This window comes from Gymnodraco acuticeps, unplaced genomic scaffold (assembly GCF_902827175.1).
Source record: "Gymnodraco acuticeps unplaced genomic scaffold, fGymAcu1.1, whole genome shotgun sequence".
Taxonomy (NCBI): Eukaryota; Metazoa; Chordata; class Actinopteri; order Perciformes; family Bathydraconidae; genus Gymnodraco; species Gymnodraco acuticeps.
In genome coordinates, this window is record NW_022989778.1 from 407,205 (window position 1) to 434,080 (window position 26,876).

At 43.2% G+C, this 26,876-nt stretch overlaps 1 protein-coding gene across 1 annotated transcript in view; it reads left to right on the forward strand.

The window, feature by feature from the left end:
• Window positions 1-26,876, forward strand: part of extl3 (exostosin-like glycosyltransferase 3) — a 36,689-nt gene that overhangs the window by 4,107 nt on the left and 5,706 nt on the right. Inside the window, exons 2-3 of the mRNA XM_034220361.1 lie at window positions 20,657-23,184; window positions 23,846-23,973. Of these exons, the coding sequence (XP_034076252.1) occupies window positions 21,049-23,184; window positions 23,846-23,973 (2,264 nt within the window). The 5' untranslated portion in view covers window positions 20,657-21,048. The remainder of the gene's footprint in view (window positions 1-20,656; window positions 23,185-23,845; window positions 23,974-26,876) is intronic.

The following is a 26,876-nucleotide window of genomic DNA, read 5'->3' on the forward strand; positions in this document are numbered from 1 at the left end:
GACTGTCTGTGTCATGGTGAATACAGTCGCTGGTTTATTTATGTCTGTATAGGCCGTGTGGACGGTCGGAGCATATATAACGTTAGCTTAGCCGATCTCCATTCAGAAAACACGCATTTAAAAAGGTTTTTCGCCTGCCGTCTGTCTGCAGACTTGTCAAAGCATTAATTTATGGTTTTTACTAACCGGTATCAGTATGTTGTTACTTCGGCATCATTTTGAAATGTGGATTACAATTAAATCACGGTCAAATATGTTCATTTTGTTGTAGTTGTAGCCCCCTTGCCAGCGATTCTCTCTCTAGTTTAGCATACTCAGCCCGACTCAGCCTGGTTGTTCCTGGCCCTAGAACCACGATTTTATGGGGCCAGAAAAACTGTGAATTAGGACCCGCTAGCCGGTACTAGGCCAAGTGGAAACGCAACCAAAAACGGGCCCCGCACGGCTCTGCACGCTTAAAGCGAGCTACCCGCTGCAGTGGAAACGCGCCATTAGTGTGATAACATTTCACAGTCCAGTGAGTGAGAGGATTTTGGCTGTGGTGTTGAACATCGAGGCTCGGACGTTAATTGCCCTGTCCTTGTAATGAGGGTTTGGATGAATCACAGAATGGAGCCGCCGACTCTCGACTCGCGTTCTGTCAAACTGTCCCGTCTGAGAAAGAGCTGAGGTTTAACTACTTCAATAGCTGAGTGTTCCTGAGCCCTTTGCACATCTGCTTTAAGAGGCGGGAAAAGTTAGGGTACATTAACTCAGGACAGCTTGTTCTGTATGTTTACTGAATAACAGCAGGACTTTTTGTTCCTCTTATTATTGCGCTAGGCAAGAGGGAAATTAATGGCGTGAATAGAAGTTCTGACTGGAACAGATGTGGCAGAAAAATGCAGAGGAATAAAAGAGAGAGATGGCAGGACTAGTTCTACTTTTGGCACGGTAAGCAAACAGCAGCTCTGTGCCATGCCTGCTAGTCAAGCAGCAGGATTTCTCAGCTAATTCATTTTCCAAGCAGCAATATTTTTTCTCAAATGCAGGTTCCATTTGCCTCCCTCCAGTGGACCTTAGTGTTTGTCACTGTCAAGCTCAAGGTAAGTGCCTTACGTGACAGAGCAGTTAAAAATACACTATGCTGCGAGGCAAAAGACATTTCATCAAATCAAATCACACAGCGGAATATGTCCTGTGGAAAGGATGCACTCTCTGTAAGAATCACTTTTTTCGACTCCAGAGATCGTGACCCTAAAGAAATCCTGCCATTTGTTGGTGTTGACATGCCGAGTTCAAGTCCAGTCCATTAATGCAGAACGGACAATATCAACATGACTTTAAGTAGTGTGAGTGAATGCTCCACGTCGACACTCAGGTGCGATCTCTTTTGGGGTGGTACATTGCAATAATTCTCCCACGTCAAGGGGCTAATCACCTTGGCTCCCTTCCCACAATCCATCAGTGTCTGGAGGACGAGGCTTGCGGGGTTCTGGCAGCTGTTGTCGCGGGCTGAGTCAATCTGTTATGGTCTGTGCCAGCATGCACGGAGAGGAAGAGCTCTCAGGAGGACACGGAAAGCCGGGCTGCTGCTGCCACTGGCATGGAAAGATAAGAGGATTTATTTGCTAGCAGGGCAGGATTGCACTGCTTGTGTGTTAATTGTGTTTCACTCTAACTGTTTTCACTGTCAAATATGTGCAGGGGAAGGCCAGGTTCAAGGAAGAAGTATTAATAAAGCATGACAATAGAACCAATGATATCGACGGAGTCAATAAGGCATAAAGGTAATAGCCAACAATCTTGATCATCTTTTTTTAATAGTTCTTTATGTTCTTCATCAAGTAAAAACATAAAGCAATCTTTAGTTGCCACCTCGTTAATTGGCTTCTTTATGACCTGTTTAGATATTTTGTATAAATTCAATATTTTAGTTTTGTCCATTAAAGTTAGGGTATGTAAGTTTGAGAAACCAGCTCGAGTGCGCTACAATTTACAAATACACGACCGGAGAAAATCTGCCACTTCCTTACAGAGCCCCTCCTCCAACACACACGAACGCGCACATGACCAATGAGGGCACGAGATAAGTTTGTGCCCCGATGGAAGGCTGACAGGCAGGTAGGCCATCCAGTTATTTTAGCCGGGCCGGCTCAGATGATTGGTCGTGCTTTTTAAAGTACTACGGCTTCCACAGATGACTTTTTTTTATGGATTTTTTGTCAAAGCACTTCAGATATTCATTGCTATCGGGATGTTAAGAGCATTCCATGGAATATAACAAAAAGTGTATCGAGCCGGTTTCTCAAACTTACCTACCCCACCTTTAAGTTGGAACAACAAGACATTTAAACGTAGCGCTCCTTACATTTTTTTTTGTGACTATTGTTCTATTTTCTCAGATTTTGTAGACTTAATGTTGAAATAATTGTAATCGGAATATTAATAATTTAATAAATGCAAAATGTACTGCTTCAGCCATATTTGACAAAAACAATACTATTCATTGCAAATGGCAGGAAACCCAAAATATACGTCAGTGCATTGACTTTGTTCATAATGTCCATGTCAGCTCCATGTTTTATGTCGTGCCAATATGTTCTAGTTTTAACAGTTTTATATCTACAAAGGAAATGCCAGTGAATTTTAAGATACTTATTCTAACGGCATCAAAGTGATGTTTAAATTGGCCTTATTATTGAACTAGGACAGGTCTCAGTGGATTTAAATAACTTTTGAGTGTTAGCCAGACATAGGCTATTTTTCCGTGTGATTATCATGGCTTAAAAACGAGTCAGATGTGTGATAGTGTGGGTCTGGCACAGAGTGGGTGTTGATGCAGGGACAGGGAATTGGCAGAGGAGGCCTCCACAAATGAGATTCAGTTGTCAAGGCAAATATTAGGAGGGGATACTTCCATTTGACTTTTGGGAGAGCACGGCTGTTCACCAGTTTTGGATTGAAGTCGAAGGAGAAATGCACAAGGACTATATATTTTTTTACATTGAATACCAGATTGAAAAATAGTTAATTAAGAAGTGAGAGTTTGCTGCCTACAAACCAGCAGGTGTTCTTGACGACACTTCTTGTCTAAATAAGCCCTTTTCACTGTAGACTTTATAGCAGGAATAACACAGGTGTTAGTAATTACATTAATGATGTCTCCCTTCCAATTAGCTGTGCCAGTAAGACATGCATAATGCCAGAGCCCTGAAACATTAGTGTCAGTTTTTGCACCTGTGTTTGACAAGTTAGAAAGTTTCCTGGTAGAAAAAGATGGATACATGTTGCTATTCTGTGGCAGACTTTACTCATGAGGAAATCAAAAGGATGATACTGTGGGACAACAGTTGTTAGTCTCTCATATAAAGACAGTTGTTCCACGCCACATGCCCATCCCCCGGATAAAGTCTTGGTTATATTTGTCTCCAGTTGTCCATGTGTCTACAGCTGAGGGTACAATAGAACCACTTTACTGGTACTTTCATCTGTAAAGTATTGCCACCTCATCTGTGAAGTATTGTCCCAAGAAGGAATCCCTAATGAAAGTAGTGTTACATTGCCTTCCTTTCCCTCCTCAATATACCACATCCAAAAAGATGATCTGATGTAGTGTACAGTGTAGCAGACTTAATTAACTTTTAAATATTTAGTATTTGTATGAATCTGTATTTTTATGATCTTTCCAACGTAACGGTACGTCCACACAGCGGCTTTGGAAAAAGCTTGCCGGCGGGCGTGTCTGAAGCTCGACCAACAACCATTCACATGAATCTCCCGCCCCTGACACACAAGCAGCTGTTTGATTGGCTAGAGCTTGTTCTGGCATATGATTTGATTGGCTGACGCTTCCACCGAAAGCTTCAGAAGATTCAAAAGTTGAACATTGCTCAACTTTTGAATCCTGAGATGCCTGTAAATCTCCGCTTTGCTTCCCACAATGCAGTTTGGCGAAAAGTGAGGCAAAGTGACGTCACCCCATTCAAAGTGACGGCCCGTCCACACAGCGGCGTGCGTTGAAAGCTTCACCATTCACTTTGAATGGGGTGACGTCACTTTTCGCCGAACTGCATTGTGGGAAGCGAAGCGGAGATTTGCTGGCGTGGCTCGCTACAAAAGTTGAGCAATTTTCAACTTTTGAAGCCTCTGCAGAAGCGTCAGCCAATCGAATCATATGCAAGTACAAGCTCTAGCCAATCAAACCGCTACTTGTGTGTCAGGGGCGGGGGATTCATGTGATTGGTTGTTGGTCGAGTTTCAGACACGCCCGCCGGCAAGCTTCAACGCACGCCGCTGTGTGTACGGGCCCTCAATGGGCAGAAGCGTTGGAAGATTTTTTTAACGCTGCTGTGTGGACGTACCGTAACAGTCCTAGGGCTGAACATTGTAAAAGAAAGTAATCCGAATGATGCCAGATTATATTTGAGGGAAATTGCAAAAATAAATACACAAACGAACAACGAAAAAAATCCTCATCAAAGTACAAAATGTGTCTGATTTATATGTGATGTAATACCACCTGCGGTATATTAATGCATTAAAAAAAGCTTTGAAAAGCGACAATAATGCTTTTCCGTCAATCTCCAACAAAATGTTTTACCTCAGTGCTAAGGCTCATTGGGTTGGCTTCAGGAAATAAAAAAACAAGAGATGAGTTGTTTCATCTCTGCTTTTCCATCCACCCTTTTTAAAATGTATTCCCACTTTCATGAATAAGCCCAAATAGGGCGGCAGGATCTGGTGGACACTTCGCCTTTATTCAGCTCCACCTTCAGATGTGGCTCCCTGAGAGAAAGAAAGAGTTTCCTTTGAACAGTGGGAGCCTCTGCTGCAGTGAGCTCTTAATTAATCACTGAAGCGGCTTCCACTCTTGAATACAAAAATACTCCTCGTGTTTTATCCTGCCCTCATTCTTCTTCCTGTCTTAGACCATTTTTTTTGTAACACTGAGCTGTTGTTGTAATTGTAACCTGCTGGATTCAATTTGCTCCAGATAAAGCGTGATTATAGCCGCGGCGACTCATTAAGGTCTTCCCTGCCCTTCAACAATGTGACTCCCCGGCTTGTGAAGTATCCGAAGCTTTTTAATTAATGAAAGGAATTTATTTTTAATTTAATCATTAACAAGACCTATCTGATAGGCATCTGGCTAGGGGAAAAAACAGACCATAATCTAAGTACGAGGCAATAAATGCTTACATTCAATCCACAAAGGAAAGACAAGTGAGCAGAGGGAAATATCGGGATGCCATTGTATAAATCTCACACCTTAAAACACAAAAGCAACTGAAGAAGGAAATGTAAAATGATAGATGGAGCCCTGTTCATGCATTTCTTTTGTAGGTGAGACTTTACATCTCTCTGGCAGGCTGGACAGTGTTTGCAGGCCTGTTTGCAGCCTCAGAATCCTGCGTCCCTTTTCATCTCTGCCTAAAGTAATTATGTAGACGCGAGTGGGGAAATGAGAACCATGTGGCAGCCTGTAATTCGATTTTTGGTAATGAATGGGTCAAACACCAGTTGCAGGCAATTTAGCTCAGAAATTCCCTCTGAAGACGGAGCTCGGCAGTGAAGTGCGTCACAAGGAGCGTGGGCATGCACCATTACAGGTCATGGATGAGAAGCTTGTTTGAATTTATTAGCCAGTCAAAAATGTTTTTAGTTTTCTAAATTCAAGCTGTTCAGTAAATACAGGCCAGTCACTTATGCTCGGAAATTACGAGTGGATTTTACACAACTGCCGTCTGAAAGAAGTGTAAATTAGCTTCACATAGGAGCTGTTAACCCGAGTGTTATTTCAAAGGGTTTGACACTCTGCAGAGACACGAGACTAGACACGACGTCTATTCAGGCCACAGTTTGGACCTTTGGGGAACAAACTGACACATTTGCCCTCGCTCCGTGTCCATAAAATGATACTCAAAACATTTGTCATGCTTGTTTAAAAGACATTGGTCCCATATATGGTAGTTATGTTGTAGTTTTCTTCACCCTGAATATTCTGCTTATCAGCACAAACTGTCACGAAAAAGCTGTGTCAGCTAGTTTATTTGAGTCAGAGCCAAACTCTAGTCTACAACATGTGCACGAACAGATGATTAATGATTCGGTCTCTAAAAAAGATGATTTTTCTCTTCCCTTTTTTGACCCTCATGTTCTGCACATTTGGATAAAGTGAAAATGTATAATCAGGGCTGCACATAACTGGTGCGCAGGTGCGCATGCGCACCTCCGCCAAAAAAAGAGCACCGGGTCATTTGAAACAAAGCGCATTTGCGTACCAACATTGAGAGAGGGAGAGAGAGAAGGGAAAAGAGAAAATAGAGGAGAGAGGAGAGAGAGAGAAGAGAGAGAGAGAGAAAGATATTTGCGAGTTGCATACATGTATGAACCATGATATGAACTCAGGGTTGGCCCGTAGCGCTGGCTAGATGTTCGCCTAGGGCGCCAGATCTGTGGAGGCGCTGCGTTGGCAGCTCTGGGAGGGAAAAAAACATTTTGACCGTTGGGGCTCATCCTAATTTTCGGCCTTGATGTAACAACATTCATAATTAAGTAAATGTAACACCCTTTTCACCCCGGTTACACGTTTCATTTGCCCTGTACGATGGGCGCTGTAAGTGATGAAAATGGGGGATGTTGGCTTATCTGGCGCCCGCAGCTCACAGCCAAAATGCGAGGGAGAGAGGGAGGGTGCACCGGTACCAGCGCTGTTGTTATTAGAATCTGGTGCCGTGCTAGCTGCTCTAACGGATATAAGAAGAAGATGTTTCTACAATAATGTGGAGGGAGAGTCCTCTCCAGTCAGACTGATAACTACAGCTCAGTGAGGTAAAGTCTAAGTTCAAACGGTTTGGTCGCAATTTATGTAAACACATATTTCCAAGGCACTCCTTTGTAATTATTGGGATAAACAGGTTTGAAATCATTCCAATGTATACTATAGGACAGTAACCAAAAATATCCTTTAAAACTGGAGAGATAAAAAAAAAAGCATAAATAAATAAATGTTAAGGTAAAATAAGATATGAATGAACAACACAAATAAAATAAGTTACATTCATTTGTTATTGGCTATGGTAGGTTATTGGTTATGTTCACATACTTATTTGATTACATCCACTTGTCTAAGATGACAACAGAGACTTTCAACCCAAACCCAGCTGTTGACTTGTGGATGCAAGCATGCTAATCGCAGACTCAACCAGAGAGAAAGAAGTAGGCCTACATCATCAGCTACCATGTCTGACAGAGAGGAAGACAGTGAGGAGAACAGTCAGGAGGGGAGTGATGACAGCTTGTAGGATTACTGGTCGTGCTAATGTTGTCTTGTGTTCACCTCTGCATGTGTGTTCTGTGTTCACCTCTGCATGTGTGTTCAGTGCCGTGTGTCTGGCAAATAAAGTCAAGACCCCTCAAAAGTTAAGGTTTATTTCATTTTAAGGATGAGCACCAAGCAACATCTCCAGGTGCTCCTTTGAGAACCAGGGCAAAAAAGTTATGTGCACCCCTGTGTATAATCAATAGTGTCCAAATGTTCCAGAGATTCAAGGAGATACAGACTCTCTAGACACTTCAGAAAGATAATTAACTCTCAGTCTTGCACAATGTGAGCTCATATTTCTGTTAGATTACCTCATTTACAATCCAGGTCATATTTAACTAAAATCTAAAATAGCTAAATGTATTACCAGATTGTGCAAGAAGTTAAAAAGCTTGTAAGAACACCAAGAAAATAGTCAAGTGCTGCTTTTCACACCACATTAGGAGAAATTAGCTTTGCTTCATAAATATTTGATATGAAGCACTTCCTGGACTCATTACAAGTTTTGTTTGAGGTACTCTTTGAATAACGATACAAGAGTTTCTTGTTTTATGTCATAGTGCTATAAAATAAAGGCAATAGTTGTGGTTCTTGCCTAGAGTCTGCTTATTAAACTCATCAAACATCTGTATTTTAAACAACAGAGATTCAGTCTGAACTGTAACCCTCTTCATTCTGATGCAGACTTAATTGTAGTTATATTTAAATGTTAAAGTACTTACGCAGCGTCCACACGGCGGCGTGCGTTGAAGCTTGCCGGCGGGCATGTCTGAAACTCGACCAAAAACCAATCACATGAATCTCCCGCCCCGGACACACAAGCAGGCGGTTTGATTGGCTAGAGCTTGTACTTGCATATGATTTGATTGGCTGACACTTCCGTCGAAGCTTCAAAAGTTGAACATTGCTCAACTTTTGAAGCGAGCAAAGCGAAGTGACGCTCCCACAATGCAGTTCGGCAAAGTGTGACGTCCACCCCATTCAAAGTGAATGGGCAGAAGCGTTGAAGCTTCAACGCACGCCGCCGTGTGGACGGGCCGTTACGAAATTGTCTGGACTTTGTGTCAAGGTTTATCCCAACATCAATTAAGATACAAGTAAACAATAACAAGAAAACCAGCTGCTTACTCACTTCTTTGTTTCCAGGAAGGGCCACAGTTACAATGCTAACAAGCCTTTTTTTAGGAAACTAAATGACACATAATTACATTTGTTGTTACTGTGTGACTTTCTGGCAAAGGAAGAACAACAGGCATCCTATCTTAAAGAGGTTTTTCTCAAAAGTTAGAGCTAATGAGACAAATGTGCCAGCTGAGGTGTCCTGAATAACGGGGGAGTCCTGTGTGTCTGTACGTCCTCTCTGGCTCTAATTGGCTGTCACATTCTCAATTCTCAGCGACACAGTGAGCGGCTCCTCGCCTCACCCCTGTGGGTTCAGCAGCTTTACAGCACAGTGACAGATTAACTGCAAAGACATTGTGATGCACTTTGTTTATCACATAACTGGAGATTCTCACAGAATTTGCCATAAGAATCTTTTTGTTTGGTTTTTACCTTGGATTGTCTTTTGTAATGTGCCACCCCGCAAGGACATGAGCACCGGTTTTTTTATTAGTTGCTCTCCTGAGTAATCCTTGTCATATTGCAGGAGCTTTAGAGGCTACCAGGCCCATCTGTCATTATGAACTCATTCCTTCTCTTTCTCTTGTTATCTGCCTTGCAAAATAGTGCAAGTTATAAATACACGCATCATCGAGTCGTGTGTCATTGTTTCTAAACACCAGGGCAGCGAGGGTGGACTTCCTGTCTGCCTCTTTGTGTTCTTTCGCTGCTTTAATGCACACACTGAGAGATAAAAGTCAACACGCTCGTATATTTTGCCGTGAGTAGGAGGTGGTCCACATGGAGGGCGATCATAATTGCCGCGCCGGGTCATCAGCACACACATACTCCTGATGATCATAATGGCCTCGCTGTCATCTCTTCAGCGATATTAGGCATCACCGGGAAGTTTTCAGTGCTTATACAGGAAGCGGTAGGTAAAGTTGAATATCAACACTGTACTAACAATATTTCTAATGTGGCCTACATGGCAACGTGTTTGGTTTTCCAATAGAGCACATTAGGGTTGGATTAAATGCCACAATACAACTTAAAACTATACATTTGAGATACATTGTTCTAAAACAATGATAACATGGAAGCTAATAGTGTTCTGTGGACAATGTTGCTAATAAATGAGCTGGATACTTGTATGGCAAAATCTGATGTTTGAACCAATACGATTTTAAGTACCTCTGTCAAGTATGTACTTCATTAGATCAGACAGAATTGACCTTTTGCATGCATATTTTTAGATTCCTAATAGTATCCCAGCACTCCAGCCCTCAATTTTCTCAACATCGTATATAACTAATACTAAAAAATAAAATAGGGCTACACTGGCATCTGAGCTAACATAATTTTTGTCTATTTATTTGTATAGTATTTGTAAGAAAAATATCACTCGTCACTGAGTTTGAGCTTCAATAATCAGGATTGATTATCCTTGCAAGAATGGAAGTAGTCATCACATACAGAGCTGCATGGGACAAATAGTTCCCCCAATAGTGTCTTTCACATGCTTAAATACAAGAGAGGGTATCACAGTCACAAGATGCAGGAATACCGGTTCAAAGCCGTATTCATTGTTTAGTTCAGATTAGCTAAGGCCGACGTAAGCAATAAACATGACCGTCATATGCCTATCTCCATAGGGGCTGAATCATCATGTTAATAGCTATCATATGCCTAAAACAGTGTGTCCTGACCCTGACGCTCTTCTGGGTAATCATACATCCTGTTACGTAGATAGCTACAGTTGAGCCTTTGTTATCATGGGCTACTCTGATATTGGAAGAGTATATTCAGTATTTTCCCAACAGTATTAATCACACTAGATCTGATCACATGAGTTATTTATCTTAAAGGTCCCATGTCATGCTTTTCCGGTTATTACCCGTCCCCTTGTGTGTTATAGCTTTTTATGCATGTAAACGGTCTGCAAAGTCACAAACCCCCTTTCTATGCTGCCCCAGAACGCCTCGTTGGACATTTCTCTTTTTCTATTGTTTACTTCTTGGGTATAGTGACGTAACATAACGGCTCCGCGGATTGGTCCATTTGTTATGTTACGTCCGCAGAGCCGTTACGTTTGGAGCAATCCGCGGGCTTCCTCACACACACACACTCGGCGGGACGTTGCGAGGCTCGCTGCTGCGAGGAGCGGGACACTGTGAGCTGGCTCACTGGTGTGGGGTCGGCCAGACAGCGAGACACCGCGGAACTCAGCCTGGGCACACACACAAACTCCCAACCAGGCTGTGGGTGTGTGTGTGCCCAGGCTGAGTTTCGCGGTGTCTCGCTGTCTCGCAGACGGCCACTGGGCTCACAGGGAGGGGGGGGGCAGGAGCTCCAACAAGCCGTTTGGGACAGAGTGAATACACATACTACAGAGATGCTGTATGAGAAACCAATGTGAGTTTGGAAAATTGCACAATATACATTTATTTTAGTATACCTCAACAATGGAATTATGATCAGTAGAAATGGCCATGACATGATGGGACCTTTTAATAAAGAGTCCTTTTTATTTTCTGACTTTGTAACCACGGCACAGCCCTGAGTCTCTTGTGTGATTCTTCAGTGAGAAAGGTCCTTCAAACGCTCAGTCAGCCGTCTGCAGATGAGCTGTGATCCATGGCTGCAACAGCTGCTCCCCCCCCAACACAGACCCATGACTGTGCTTTCCCCTGCAGCTGCCTCCATCTTTTCCCCCTCCATCACTTCCACAGGGAGCGCCCTACCTCCATCCTCTCTATGAAATCACAATTAATTATTTGAAGGGTTGGCATCAAGCACAATGACCCAGAGACTCCTTAAGGAGAGAGATACATCAGGATATACAGGAACCCAGAGGCCATGATGAGTTTAAAGTGAAGTAACATCTCCTCTAGAGGCCGGTGCTCACTGCTGCAGTCAGATATTAGGATTTAAAAACTCACATGCTACAGTTTGTACTAGTATCCATTTTCTTCTGGAGCTACAACAAATATTGCATGCAGAAAACCCACACATGGGAAAAGCTGGGGGAAGCGTTTGGTGTTTTTTCAAGACTTAAATGACAATCAATTTTCTGTCAGTCAAATTATAGGCAGCTCTAATGGCTCAATGATAAGGACAGAACGGCTCGATAAAAAGAGCAATTTATTACTGTATGAAAGCTTATTCACATCCTTCACCAGCTAAGAAAATCCATAAAAAAGGTTAAAAATACAAATAGTAAACACTCTTGGTTCCTTTTAGCTCATATTGTAATGTTATACGTGTGCAGAGCATTTATTTACAGAGTGAAATAACAGTAAGGTATATTCCGTATTGATTTCTCTTAGGATAAGTGGGCCCAGCACTGCAGTACATATAACCTTCGTACTGCTGACTAGAGAAAATACTACTGTTGTTGTGGAACATTGTAACACTGCAGTTTCTGAGTTTCTAATTTTCTGGACACAGCTATTTTGTACCACAGATACATTAATACAATGTGAGAATATTTGTTGCGTTTAGAGGAAAACATTTTACTGACATAAAGAGGAAATATTATGCTAATTTCCAGGTTCATATTTGTATTTTGTCCTCTACTGTGACATGTCTCCATGCTTTAATGTTCAAAAAGCTCTTTATTTTTCTCATACTGCCTGTGCTGCAGCACCTCTTTTCACCCTCTGTCTGAAACCAGAGTCGAGTCTGCTCTGATTGGTTAGCTGGCCGGCTATTTTGTGATTCGTCAAGTGCTTAGAGATGTCCCGCCCAGTGTTTCCGCCAGACCAGGGCTGAGAGGGCGTCCACCCCGAGAGGGGGTGTGGGTGTGACGTCACGTTGTGTCACGTGACTTGAATTTTGAATTGAGCCGTCCCTTTTATAGATACTATCTCTTTACGTATTAGTGATGGGAATTCCGGCTCTTTTTAGTGAATCGGATCATTTGGCTCGGCTCACTGAGAAGAGCCGACTCTTTCGGCTCCTAAACGGCTCTTCATGTTACCACAGTTTACCATGGAGCCTCAGTTTCGCCGCTGCGAGGCTCAGGCACTCGCAGTTCACGTGCGTGCTCCACTAGCACCCCCCCGTCAAGGCTCGCCGGCAGTACACTTTCCGTCACAGGAACATGCTTTGCTGGCGGTGAACATAATCCCACCAGACTCTTTTGCCCCTCCAACAGAGGGATGTCCTTTTTCCTTTTCGTCATTTCAAGCGATAAAAACTCGATCTTCTCTCGAATTATAATTTGTTTTGTCATTTGTCAAATGACGGCAAGACGCCCCCTGGCGGAAACGCTGGTCCCGCCTCTTAGCCTATCACGTAAATGTGTGGGAGAGGTTTTGTTTTTATTGAACTATCCCAGCAATCCCTCACGTGGTGATTTGTTCATCCCAAAGACTGTAAATCTAGAAAAGCAAACTGAAAGCATGATTCTGAAAGGTTCTGAGTCTGAAAGGTTCTGAGTCTTTGGTGAGCAGAAAGTAATGAATTATTCAAATATCGTGACAGCTTTTGAGTGGATTGCTATGAAATGTGTTACGGACGTTTATGTTCGCCTCAGGGTGATTTTAATGAACCTTTCTGACTTTTCCCGTTGCGCCTTCAACATTTTCAGTTTGTCTTGAATTTTTGTCAATTAAAAGATACCTACAAAACTAACAACTGATTACGAAGCTGGCTGTCTGACGAATCAGAGATAGCTTTGTGACAGTTTGTCTTTGTTCATATGATCTAATCAGGTAGTCAAACCTAAAGCACTGGAAAGAGAGTGTTTGAAGAAGAGTGATAAAAAACTTTAATTCTTATCGTTAGACTTCTTAATATTTCAGTCCTTGCAGTACTTCTTCTTGAAGCCTTGCTACCCGGGGCCTTATTAAAAATACAAGCTGTGGGATCTTTCTGTCGGCCCTTAACTCCTTCAGTCCGTCTCACTTTCTGTCAAAAGCTCAGATGCCTCTTGGACAGTCGGAAAAGACTATTGGCCTCACTCTCAGTTTTGCTGCAGGATATGTCTCTACCTTCAGCTTTCTCTCATTCACAAGCTGCTTTTCCCCACATGACTCTGAAGTGGTCAAGTAAAAACCTGTTATAGTTGGACGTCTATAGTATAGAGGACTGCTTCAGAAAGCCAGTGTGCAGAGAGACTGTTCAAACATTTATACAAGTGCTTGCCCTCAAATGTCTGGAAACGTAAAGGCAGTGTCCCACTTCCTCACTGCTCAGCACCTGCTGCTGTTATTCTTCTGACTTCAGATGAAAATATTCTGCTCGGACCGTCTCGGTGTATTAGTCACAACATGATGCGTTTCAGAGAGCTTGCAAACATGACATGCTTTCATGCTCTCTGACTTGGCAGATTGATATTAAAGCCTGTGTTAAAAGTCTGTTTCCATATTCCGAAATAACTGACTGCTAGAGCAATGCAGTCTGCGTTAATCATCAACATGACCAGTTATTTGCAGTCACTGCTTGCTCACCATTTGTAGCAGCATACGTTTTTCTATCTGGGTCATCAGAGAGGCGGCTGTGCTTTAGCTTCTTCTTTCCCCTGTGAACACTACAGACCATTTGATATGAAAACGTCGCAGGATATAGCCTTCTCAAAAGAGACTGGGTTGTATTTCGTATTGATTTTCAGTATGATCGCAGTGTTTCCCACAGATCTGAAATATACTTGGGCGGGTGGTGGCAGCGGGCGGGGGAGGGGGGGTTGCGCAAAAAAAAAAAAAAAAGTTTTCATTTTGTATAATCATTTTGCATAAAGATGGCACTCAAGGGCACACTAGTGGTGGTGTTCCTGGCGGGATTTGAACTCACAGCCTTCCGATCTTCAGCCCACCTCACTATCCATTAGATCAATCACTACCCTCTCAAATGGAAATATGTGTTTACATAAATGGTGACCACACCGTTTGAGACCCACTGAGAACTTAGACTAAGTTAACTATCTAAACACTCAGAGTCCTTTACCTCACCTGAGCTGAGGTTATCCCGAGCTTGAATGACACACAGAGACCAATCAAGGGCTTTGATTTATGATCTCTATGACAGTGGCCATGTTGGCAGGCCACATCATGTAGACAGCCAGTCACCACCCTGTGTGAGGCAGGCCACTTAACGAGGCGAGATCAGAGCAAGGGAGCGAGGGATCATTGTCCACAAGTTAATCGATTGCAGATGGCGTCGTGGTCACGGACGAATAAAAATTAAAAAAAAAAAAAAAACGTATATAAAAAAAAAAAAAAAAAAAAAAAGGGTCGCGAAATATACTTGGGCGGCCGTTAATATACCTGGGCGGCCCGCCCAAGTATAGTCTATGTGTGGGAAACCCTGGATCGTAATGGACTATTTATACCACGCATGCAGAGACTACTCATCATCTGTAAGGAAGAGATTCAACATTAACAATCTAAAGAATAATAGAATACTCTGTCCCTGCAGCCATATACAGTGACTGTTACTCAGTGGCTTCAGGTTATATTTTAACTGCAGACTGTGTAGTATAACGCTGAGACTGATGAATATTTAAAATGAGTCTGCCCAATATTACAGATCTAGATTTGTTGGGCCTATGTAATGTCAAAAACAACTGAACAATGTCAATCCCAGTGTCTTAAAGTCCAAGGTAACATCTTTAAATGTATTTTTTTTTGTGTCATATTAAACCCCAAAGATAATCAGTTTATATGACGTAAAGAAACAGCAGGAATATTTCATACGTAAGGGGCTGAAAACAGCATTTTCTGCCAACTTTGCTTGAAGATCTAAGATTAAAGGGGCCCTATTATGCTTTTTTGGTTTCACTTTCCTGTGGCTTTCGACTATGCGGCTGACCAATCACAACAGAGCCGGCCAGCTAACCAATCAGAGCAGACTGGGCTGTGGTTTCAGACAGAGGGTGAAAAAAGGTAGATTGAGAAAGATATACTTTGTTTTGTTTTTTTCACATTAATGCATGTAAACGTGTCGCAGAAGAGGCACAAAATACAAATATGAACACTTTAATGAATGATCTGAATAGTGGTTGTTTATTTTACAGTCGATAAACGAATAGATTAGTCGTCTAATCGTTGCAGGAACGGCCATCGTGTCAGTATCTCTCTTTGAGTGCAAATATACTTTATAGCTCACTCTTACTCTTCTGCCACCTTGTAAGCCTAATGCCTACAAGTGAAAATGGCTTCAACAGCAGCCCTTAAGGTGCTTAACACCAAACAGCCTCACAGCTCCACTGTAGGTAATGATGGCATTATCATTGATCCCACAAAGTAAACCCGGAGCGATCAATGCTCTCCTGTGTGTTTTCCATGCAAACAGCTCTCAGATCAAGCTGAGTGCTGCGCAGAGAAGACATCCTGCAGATTAGGAAGCTACAACTGAAGAGATAGAGATTTAGTTCCCATCCGTGTGGTGTTGCTCTGACTCCCAGACTCAGGCGGGCAGAGCTTTAAGCCATCTTGTTTTTGGCTCCAGATTAGGCCGAGCGACAGCGTTTGCCAGCATCTGTCTGCCATTAGCCCTGTGACACTGGCAGTCCGGCTGCAATTAATCAGAGAGTTGTGATGTCGCCACTCGGTCACTCTGCACCTCGGGCACATCGCTACGCAGCAGGAGTAGGGTCAGCGTTCAAAGGGTCACATGGCCTCGCAGTTTTTACTGTACACGTTCTGAATAAACCAAAGATCACTGGTTTGTAGGTACTTTGTTGGACCAGAGCATTTTGTCTAATGTTAACCTGAATTGATTCACATTTGGCTGTGGCTGAAACACATATCACTTATTTTATCTAATACTGGTGCACTGTAGCTTTGGACAATTCAGCCTCTGGTCAGTATCCTGGTAATGTTGTGTTTGGTTGTAAATCCAGAAGTATCCAGGTGGCTCTGTGCTTAGTGCGGCCGGATAATGACTCTATTCGACAAGACTTTAAAAAAAAAAACAAGCTTAACATTTGCAATTTTCATCTCTTCAAATGTGAAGTTTTGCTCCCTTTTTTCTGTTTCATATCAACATAGATTGTCATGAACTCACATTTCATTCTTGGACATTTTGATAAGCATTGCTCACAGTTTTTCGACCCTCAATCAATAATAACATTTCAAATTGAATTGACTGATTCATTTTCTGCCCATAGTTGTGATCGATTAATTATCCAACTGTTTTTATATCAGTCTTTACAGCTTTGAGGTGCATTGAGGCACGCAGCTGAAAGGAGACTGTCGGTCATTTTGAGCAAGATGAAATCACGTGTCTGTCATGTGATTTGCCAGTGCGTTTTCTCATTCCTCTCCTTGACAGGCCCACACACACACACACACCCACCCCACACACACACACACCCACACCCACCCACACACACACACACACACCCACCCACACACACACACACACACACACATACAGTGTTTCAGGGTAGACGGGGGAGAAGTAATCTCTAAACATCAGAAAGGCCCGTCACGTGGAGGCAGCACGGAGACATTTTTACTTGACAGAATGAAAGATGTTTATTTTTAAGATGGTTATCTCTCTGTGCTGTGATCTTAACCGGGCAGTAATGAAACCGTTACAACCGCACAGGCTTAAATTCACCAGTCGTAGGAGTTGTATCCTTATCAAGAGGAGCTGTTATGTCGGCTTAAGGTAAACAGCACCTGCGTTCCTTTTCTGCCTCTGGTCTGAACCGCATTGCTTTATCAACGCTCAGTGTTGTGGGTTTCTGTGTTTGATAAGGATTGTTTGGCACTTTGTGGACATCCTCCGGGCTTGTGCTGTAGTGATTTAGCTATGAAGCTCAGAAAGTAGACTGTCTGCTGCCCGTGGAAAGAAACAATCTGTTCTGAAATGTACACAATGCTCATTATATAAGATTCTTTCTGAAAGGTGACCTAATATTACTTTCAGTTTGGTTTTTGGTCTCGAGCTATCTCTTTAAATCATCTGCACACTTCAGCTTCCAAGATCTTCATTATTTCTTGCATTCTTATATTTTCTAACTAGCTCCAAACCGGGAGAACATGATCTGAGAAAGATGTATGTATGGTTATTCTTGCATTGATCTTAAAGGAATGCTCCACTCATTAGATAATTAATCAAAACTTCAGTATTTAGTGAAACATTATGTTTAAACCATACCCTGAAGAAATCAGCGATATTCCCCGGTAAATAATGATTTTATAGCTCTTTTTTATCAAAACCTGTATATTCCGTCAGGCCGCTGCCATTTTGCCCATTTTCAGTAGTCACGTGATGGTCGTGACGTCATCCATGCGTTCACTTTGTAAACACCATATACAGTCTATGGCAGGGGTGCCCAACCTTTTTTGAACCGAGAGCTACTTTTAAAGTTGCCAGTCTGCCGAGATCTACCAGTCCAAATATAGAGGCGTAGCCATTACTGACAGCCTACTACCAGGTAAATACACATTTCTACTTGTATAAAACTGACCTTTCTACGATGAATACTTCATAAAATACTGCAGATCCTTTATCTTACCTCTTTCTAATCTACACACATACAAGTATTTAACTGAAGTTACACAAGTGTTGTTGATACAGAGTTGGAGTTTATTCACACGTCACTACAGTGGGTAATGTTTTCAAGAAACATTGAAGTGCTGCCACATATGACACAGGAAAAAAGAAAAGACGCTGAACCCTTTCTTTGCCATGATATAAAAATAGTGTTGCTACAAAAGTATAAATGAGGCTTACTAATAAGACAACTCAGATCTGAAGCTACACAGGAATCTGCTGCCAAAGTGCAATAAAAAAGACAACATTAATAGAATCAAACCCTTTTTTTGTTGCATTTTAGTAGAGTATAAAAATAAATGCCTTTAAAATAGGATGCAAGCAACACTAGCTTCTTAACCTGAATTGATAATAGACTAATCAATTTAAACAGAACAGATCTTAATGTTTGCATTCTTATACCATGTTGTACAATAATTATAATGAATAAGTTCAAACAAACTAAAACTTACAGCTGATTAATAACGGTATCTAACTTGAGTTTTTATTATATCAAAAACCTGTTGAAATGCTACCGTTTTTTACTGTCCCCCAAAAGCGTGTCGGCAGCCTCCAGGACTGCTTCTTTCACAACTTCGCCATCTTTGAAAGACTTCATGTGTTTGACAAGAACGTGACTGACACGTAGCAGCCTTGCTCTTGTTGTTGGGCCTGGTGAAAATGGACTGCTGTGCATTTAGCTGTGCTTTCAGGCCCCTCCCCTTTTGGAGCGTAGGGCAGAATTAGGAGGGAATTCCGTCTCGTAGCGTTTGTGCAGTTTTGAAATGCCGCTCCTAAATTACCCTTCTTCGATAAAGCCACGCTCGCATTGCAGATGAGAGACAGATGGACTTTGAATTGGAATAGATACAAAAATAATCATCCTCCCACTCGGAGTGAGAATTATATATGTTTTGCTTCTGCCATAATTGCGGTCTTGTGTGTGTGCGGACTGTCACTCCTGTGTTGACACGGACAACATTAGCGAACTAGTGCAGTGCACACTGCCATCTGCCATTCGGCGTGACCCCATGTGTCGGGGCGTGGCTGGTGAGCAGTGGCTCACCAGCCACGCCCCGACACATGGGGTCACGCCGGCCAATCACAAAGCTTTGATGCGTTCAAGTGCATTATTCTGGCACAGGAAGATTATGTTACAGGACATTAACGATAAAACAGAATATTGTTGTTCTATTTTTTGACACATCTCGCGATCGACTGGGAATCTCCCGGTCGATCGCGATCGACTGGTTGGGCACCCCTGGTCTATGGTAAACACACGAAAACATGGCGAAGTTTTGAGCAATATGAAGAGATTGGAAGGGGGAATTCAGCCATACAGGTTCGAGCCTACTTAGTACTACTTAGTAGATACAATGATTTTGATTACTAGATATGTATGCATGTAGTACCACCCTTGCTAGCGATTCCCTCTCTAGTTTAGCATACTCAGCCTTGTTGTCCCTGGCCCTAGAACCACGATTTTATGGGGCCGGAAAAACTGGGGGGAAATACCCACTAGCCGGTACTACGCTATATGGAAAGGCCACCAAAAACTGGCCTGGCCTGGACGATAAAGGACGTTTAAACGGGGCTACCCGCTGCAATGGAAATGCGCCATAACATACCTTATTCTTACTCCGAGCACTACTTCTGGTCCTCCGTCGCTTCACACTTGCAGAGGGCGATTTCTCAACTGGCCGAACTGGTGTCCTGGTCGGTGATGACACCAGAAAGACCGATGGTACTGCATCTCCATTAAGTAATGGTTGTTCAATAAATCCCATGTTATGTTTTATCATACTCTCAGAGTAGTCCGGAAACTTGAAATGTTCGCTGCATACATGCGCCTGTGGATCTTTCGGTTCGGGCCGGCCACATTTCGCTAGCCACTGCCTCCGAACGTACTTCCTACGCTTACCTTTTGGCAACAGATGGAACCGAGCATTCCGTGGATTGTTCCTATCAGAATTGTGGCAATGTTTCGCGATACAATGAGGCATATTTGAAGAGAGTAACTACAGTAAATAACATGAACATCAACGTGTCCTCGAAACCAAACGCATGGTTTACGTCACGTCCGGTAAAATGGCGCCGCCCACAGTGTTGATGTTATTTCGGTAATTAATCAGTTTAAAATCACTGATAATGTCATCGGATTAAAAAAAAAAAAAGAGAGACTGGCAGAGACTGGTCTGTTTTATCGGATGATAATTTTTTTTAAATGAGTGTCATGAGCATACCATTCCTTTAAGATAAAGCACAAGCCATCGGGAAGAACTTGAACACTTAAAATAAAATTGGCATGCGAAGTGAAGCCTTCTGCATCAGAAGGGCAGCTGGTTTCCTTTGTCGAAGCCTTTTTCTCCTTTGAGCCAATGAAGATAATTCTACCTCACTTCTTCAGATGGACTGTTATCAGGGATGCTGGGTAATTTGAGTCAGTGATGAGGTCAGGGTGCAGGAGGAACCCTTAATGAGATGTGTTGGCTCTCCTACTGTGAGGGCCATATTAAGGATGGCAGCATTCCACCTCCAGCCTCTGTTATGACAAAATAAACGTTATCTGTAACATCAAGGCAGTTTCTAATGAGCCTGCTTTACTAAATGCAGCTATCAGTTCCCAGTCATGAGTTTCAAAATATGCATGTAAAATGTTTTGGGACATAAAACTTGTTTGTGAGCTCCAATAGTTACTTTGATCTTGCTTTTAGAATTTTTTTTTAATAATCGGCACTATTTTACTTTTTTCTCTCCCAGGTTCCTGCTTTGAGAAGGACAAGAATATTCCAGAAGCCAGATCTCCAAAAGGAATCCCTGGAAAAAGTGACCGAAAAATGAGCACAACCCGGATAGAAGAAGCTGGCCCACCCACCCGTCTCTCTGACCTGTGAGCGGCCATGCCCTCCGTGCCTCACCCATCGAGGGGAACTCTCCAGACACCGGAGTGTTTTCTGGAATAGATTAGGAAAATAGCTTAACCCCGCAATAGAAATGGTATTGGTTTGTCTGAGCTATACCACATCAGAGGTTATTTTAGAATACAGGTGAGGCCGATCCTCACCTTGCTGACAAGGTCGTATCATGGCCGCTGCTGATCCCCATAGCAACGCTTCCTTGGCAATGCAAGGAGCAGACTGAGAGAATCAACAATGCAGCGTAACGGCGGGGGGGCGGGCGCCGGTGGCCAGCCATGGGTGTTACGGCGCGTGCGTCTCACCTGGCTCAGTTTCATGCTCTTTTTCATCCTGGTCTTCTTCCCACTCATCGCCCATTACTACCTCACAACCATCGATGAAGCCGGGGGTCCCGAGAAGCACATCTTTGGCCCGCGGCCCGGTGGCGAACTCTGTGAGGTCAAACATGTGCAGGATCTGTGCCGGATCCGCGAGTCGGTCAGCGAGGAGCTGCTGCAGCTGGAGGCCAAGAGGCAGGAGCTCAACGGGGAGATCTCCCGACTCAACATGCGCATCGAGGCCTGCAAGCGCAGCATCGACAGCGCCAAGCAGGACCTGCTGCAGCTGAAGAACGTTATCAGCCAGACGGAACACTCCTATAAAGAACTGATGGCCCAGAACCAGCCCAAGCTTTCACTGCCGGTCAGACTGCTGCCAGACAAGGAGGACCCGGGTTTACCACCGCCGAAGTCTGCACGCTCCTGCCGCCTACGCTCCTGTTTCGACTACGCCCGCTGCCCTCTCACCTCTGGGTTTCCAGTCTATGTCTATGACACAGCCTCCTATCCATGGGCAGACTTTATTGACCCCCTGGTGAAGCAGGCGTTTGCAGCATCAGTGAAGAGCAACATTTATATAACCGATAACCCCAGCATTGCCTGTCTCTATTTGGTTTTAGTCGGGGAGCTGCAGGAGTCCTCCTCCCCGCCTCCACCTCCCTCAGAGCTGGAGAAGCAACTGAAAGCTCTGCCTTACTGGAGATCTGATGGACACAATCATGTTCTGGTGCATTTCTCTAGAATGTCAATGACACAGAACTTCCTGTATAATGTGAGCACAGGACGGGCGGCAGTCGCTCAGTCCACCTTCCTGGAGCAGCAGTACCGCGAGGGCTTTGACTTGGTTGTGTCCCCGCTCGTTCATGCCCTCTCAGAGCCAAACTTTTTAGAAGTGCCCCCTCAAGTTCCTGTAAAAAGGAAATACCTCTTCACCTTCCAGGGGGAGAGGGTGGAGTCACTAAGGAGCAGCTTACAGGAAGGACCCCCCCAGACTTTCGAGGAGGAGATGGAAGGAGACCCACCAGCCGACTACGATGATCGCATCATCGGCACCTTAAAGGCGGTGCAGGACAGCCACCTTGATCAGGTGCTGGTGGAGTTCACCTGCAAGAACCCCCGGCCGAGTCTGCCGACTGAGTGGGCTCTGTGTGGGGAGAGGGAGGACCGGCTGGAGGTGCTTAAGGTTTCCACCTTTGGCCTGGTGATAGCTCCAGGGGACGGGCAGCTGGTGGCCTCAGCAGGCTGTGGGATGAGGCTCTTTGAGGCCCTCGAAGTGGGGACCATCCCAGTCGTGTTGGGGGACCACTCCAGACTGCCGTATCACCAGCTTATTCGATGGAGCGAAGCTGCCATCATAGTCCCTAAGCCTCGTGTCACAGAGCTACACTTCCTGCTGCGCAGCCTATCAGACAATGACATGCTGGCCATGAGGCGGCAGGGCCGCTTCCTGTGGGAAACGTACTTCTCTACCTCGGAGAATGTTCTAAACACCCTCCTGGCCTGCATCAGAACCAGCATCCAGGTTCCTGCTGCTCCCATCAAAGAAGAGCCGGCTCACGAGATTCCCCACAAAGCAGGGAAGCTGGCAGGAACTGATGCCAACCTGGCTGACAATGGGGACCTGGATCTGGGTCCTGTTGAGACGGAGCCCCCCTACGCCTCTCCGCGCTTTCTCCGCAACTTCACATACACAGCTTCAGAAACATATAGAGCATGGAACCGGGCCCCGGGGCCTTTCCATCTGTTCCCTCACACTCCTCTGGACCCCGTGTTGCCCTCTGAAGCCAAATTCCTCGGCTCTGGAACTGGCTTCAGGCCCATCGGTGGAGGTACGGGAGGCTCAGGGAAGGAGTTTCAGGCAGCTCTAGGAGGGAATGTGCCCCGAGAACAGTTCACCGTGGTCATGCTGACCTATGAGAGGGAGGAGGTGCTGATGAACTCTCTGGAGAGGCTGAATGGACTGCCGTACCTCAACAAAGTAGTGGTGGTGTGGAACTCACCCAAGCCTCCCTCAGACGACCTGCTGTGGCCAGACATCGGCCTGCCCATCGTGGTGAGTGCTCCTAATGTCTAACACTCTTGTTCAACAAATGTCCAATTCATCTCAGTGATGTTTGTTTGTATTTGTAAGGAATATATCTCTGTCTTATCTCGTCTCTTTGAAGTGCAAAAGAGTAACTCAAAGTGTTTTTGAGGTGGTGCAAAGTTTGATGCGGTACATTACATAAAGTTGTTTGGATCAGTTCTTCTTTGAAACTCTGCAGGAGTCCATACAAATTACTAGACGTCTGAGAAGTCTGACAATCATGAATAATACAATGTGGGCTTTTGAATTAAGTTGGAAAAAATTAAATATTCATGTGATTCATATTCACCCCATTAGTTTGTGACGGGGACAAGTGGTAAGCTGTGAAGAGAAACTAAAGAATTAGATTCTGTTTTTGTCAGTGCCTGCCAGCAGAGTCTTTGCTGCCACCTGGCACTACTATTTAACAGGCTTATATAAACTGCTTCTATACGGATCATGTATAACTACAACATGTTGGGAATACTTTTGTGCTAAAATATATCTTATGGAAGAATCCGAACTTTGTGATTTTAGTCTTTGCAGAACATTGACATGCACATAAACCTATATAACACACAATCCAGCCTCTTTATAAAGTATCACTTCTCAGGATAATGACTGAAAGAGTTTGTTGTTGCGCCTGCAGGTTGTCCGCACAGAGAAGAACAGCCTCAACAACCGCTTCCTTCCCTGGGACGTCGTGGAAACCGAGGCCATCCTGTCAATTGACGATGACGCTCATCTCCGCCACGACGAGATCATGTTCGGGTTCAGGTCAGTGACAGTAACAGAGTGCATGAGATCTTAGAGATTCATACATAAAAGAGAGAAACCCTGTAAACAACATGTGTCATCACTTTGGGCTCTTGGGTTTCTCACATCACCCGAAAACACATGCATTTGTCATTACTTTTGTGTGGTTCAAAACACAAAGCATTTTATTGTCTTATAACATTGAATTCAAGTGGATTTTCTACGGGGAAAAACAAAGATATGTAGAATTGAACACAAATCTCTACTAATTTAATTACAAATGTTTGCTTAAGTACTCACTAGGCCTGTCACGAGAATTAATTTTGTTGGACGATACATTTTCCCGGAAATTATTGCGATAAACGATAATATTGTCGGCACCTTTGTAAGACCATTTTAGACCACTGACATACTGATCATATATAATAATAATAATTCAAGTACATCCTTTCAAACAGAACTTTGTATTGAACATTCAACATTGCAAATGAAATGTGAAATAATATTCAAATATATAAATTATATATAATAAATACAATTAATACATTTAATTATAACAAATTAATTAAAATCACACACAACCAAAACAATCAATTAAATAGACTCAGGCTGGAAAACCGAGCGCTCTCTCTCATATATATAAATAAATATGAGCACACATTTTATCACAAGCAAAAAAAACCTCCTTAAAACAACAGTCAAGTGTACAGTCCACTGTCCATACAAAGACCCAGATGCCTCAACAGGCCATATCCAAATCTGTACAGTATTTAAAAGTTTTCGAGCAAGGAACACCAACATGTTTACATTGTCGGGCAAATGCATCTTTGATTGCAAACTGTCAGGAAGGTGGGGGCTCTCCATCTCCAGCTGCCGTGTTTGCTCCCAGCTGGGAACACAGAATGGGGTGGTTGTGTTTCAGATGCAGTTTAAGGTTGGTCGTAGGGCTGCTCGATTATGGCAAAAATCATAATCTCGATTATTTGGGTCAATAATTGATATCACGATTATTAAAAACGATAATCCATTTACTTTGAAAACATCAATTTATTGGAGAAAAAAAATATGAACAGTATGTTTACCCTGAACAGTAAGTATAATGCAACTGAAAAACCAATTTAAAAAAAAGTAATAATGAAAAAATAATCGTTTTATTTCGATTAGGTTGTTTTCGTAATCGTTGCAAGCCATAATCGTAATTGCGATTAAAATACGATTAATTGAGCAGCCCTACTTGGTCGTATTGCTAGCTTTTGTTGCTACCTTTTTTTAAACAAATGCGACACACCGCCCGGCTCATTCAAGTCCGTAGTTTCGCCTCGTTGATTTGGCTTAAATCCAAAATATTCCCACACCGGAGATGTGGTATTAGGTTTTGCAACCACTTCCATTTAACTTCAAATTCCCCTCGAGTAAGTCACACGTTGTCTCCTGCTTGTCTCTATATTATTCATTTGGCTGCTACACTGCTGCACGTGGAGTGTCCTTGGCTGTGTCATGGGCTGTGTGTGAGCCCCGCCCCTCACAGCGCGCCGGGCTGGCAGCCATAGCGCTCCTGGCTAAAATGCTGGTCACATCCTTATGTAAACAAACACGCATGTAAACGGCAATTTATCGAGCTCAGAAAAGTTATCGAGTCCATTTTCATTTATCGTACAATAAGTCAATTTATTGATTATCGCGACAGGCCTAGTACTCACATTTTGAAAGGCACTGCATTGACAAAACAATTACCTTTAGTGTTTGATGATAGGCATCCAGACGTGGAGGGGAAGGACAGGCAATTAAAGGAAATCTTTACAGACCACAATTTTCGCTTTTTTTCCAGTTATTTTGAAAAGAAAAGGGGTTGTGATTAAAGAAATGTGTTTTTGTTTGTTGAACAAACCAAGTTTGATGATAGTTAAAATTGTTCTTTCTCAAGAGACATGGCGTGAAGAGTCGAAAAAATGCAGCGTAATTAAACGGAAAGCTTCGTCTCCAGTGGGAAGGGAAAATGCCCCAAAGAATGCAGAAGCTTCGCATTCCTGAAAAATTCTGAATTCTACAGAAAAACTGAAGCCACCACTCGAAACTCAGCCAGATCAATTTAAAGGAAAACATGCTTCCTTGTAATTATGATTTATTTGTTAATACTTTACTTGGATAGGCAGATTGTGAAGGCCATGTCTAATCCAATTAAAAGAGCAGATCTTTTTTGCACCTTCCCCTTCCCTCTCACACACTCCTTTACACCACCGTGCTGCAGCTGCGTGTCCAGGCAGGCAGAAAGTTTGTGTGTGTGTGTGTTAGCATTACTATACTTGTGGGGACCTAAATCTGTTCACACAGTCACGTGTGGGGACTCGCCTCCCTTATGGAGACAAAATGGGGGGACTCATTAATTTTAGGGTGAAGACTTGGTTAGGTTTAGGGTAAGGCTTAGGGTTAGGCATGTGTTGGTTAGGATAAGTCTCCAGGAAATGCATGTAAGTCAATGTAATGTCCCCTGAAGTGATGTATACATGGTATGTGTGTGTAGGGTGTCATTCGTCATGAAACATCTCAAACTTCCCCAGAATTACCTACACTACGGAGAAGCTACACTTTCTCCAAAGAGAAACATTACGCAGCAGCTGACTGTCTTAGACATTTAAGTGGTCTCACATTAGCTCATTTAAAACATTAGATTGCTTTTAGAGATTTCTTGATTTGTCTGTCTGCAGAAGGAATTCCAAGTATCTAATCTGATAAGATGAAACACAGATTTATCTCCAAAACCTTCCCGCCGCTATAGGGCTACATTATGGTAGTGTGAAACTGATAAAAGACAAGAGGATAATTACTTAATTATTCCCAGGAGGAAAAAATGCGTCACGTGTTTTATACAGATAAGTTCAAACACGGCACTTTTAAACCAAATTAATGACCATTTAAAAAAATTG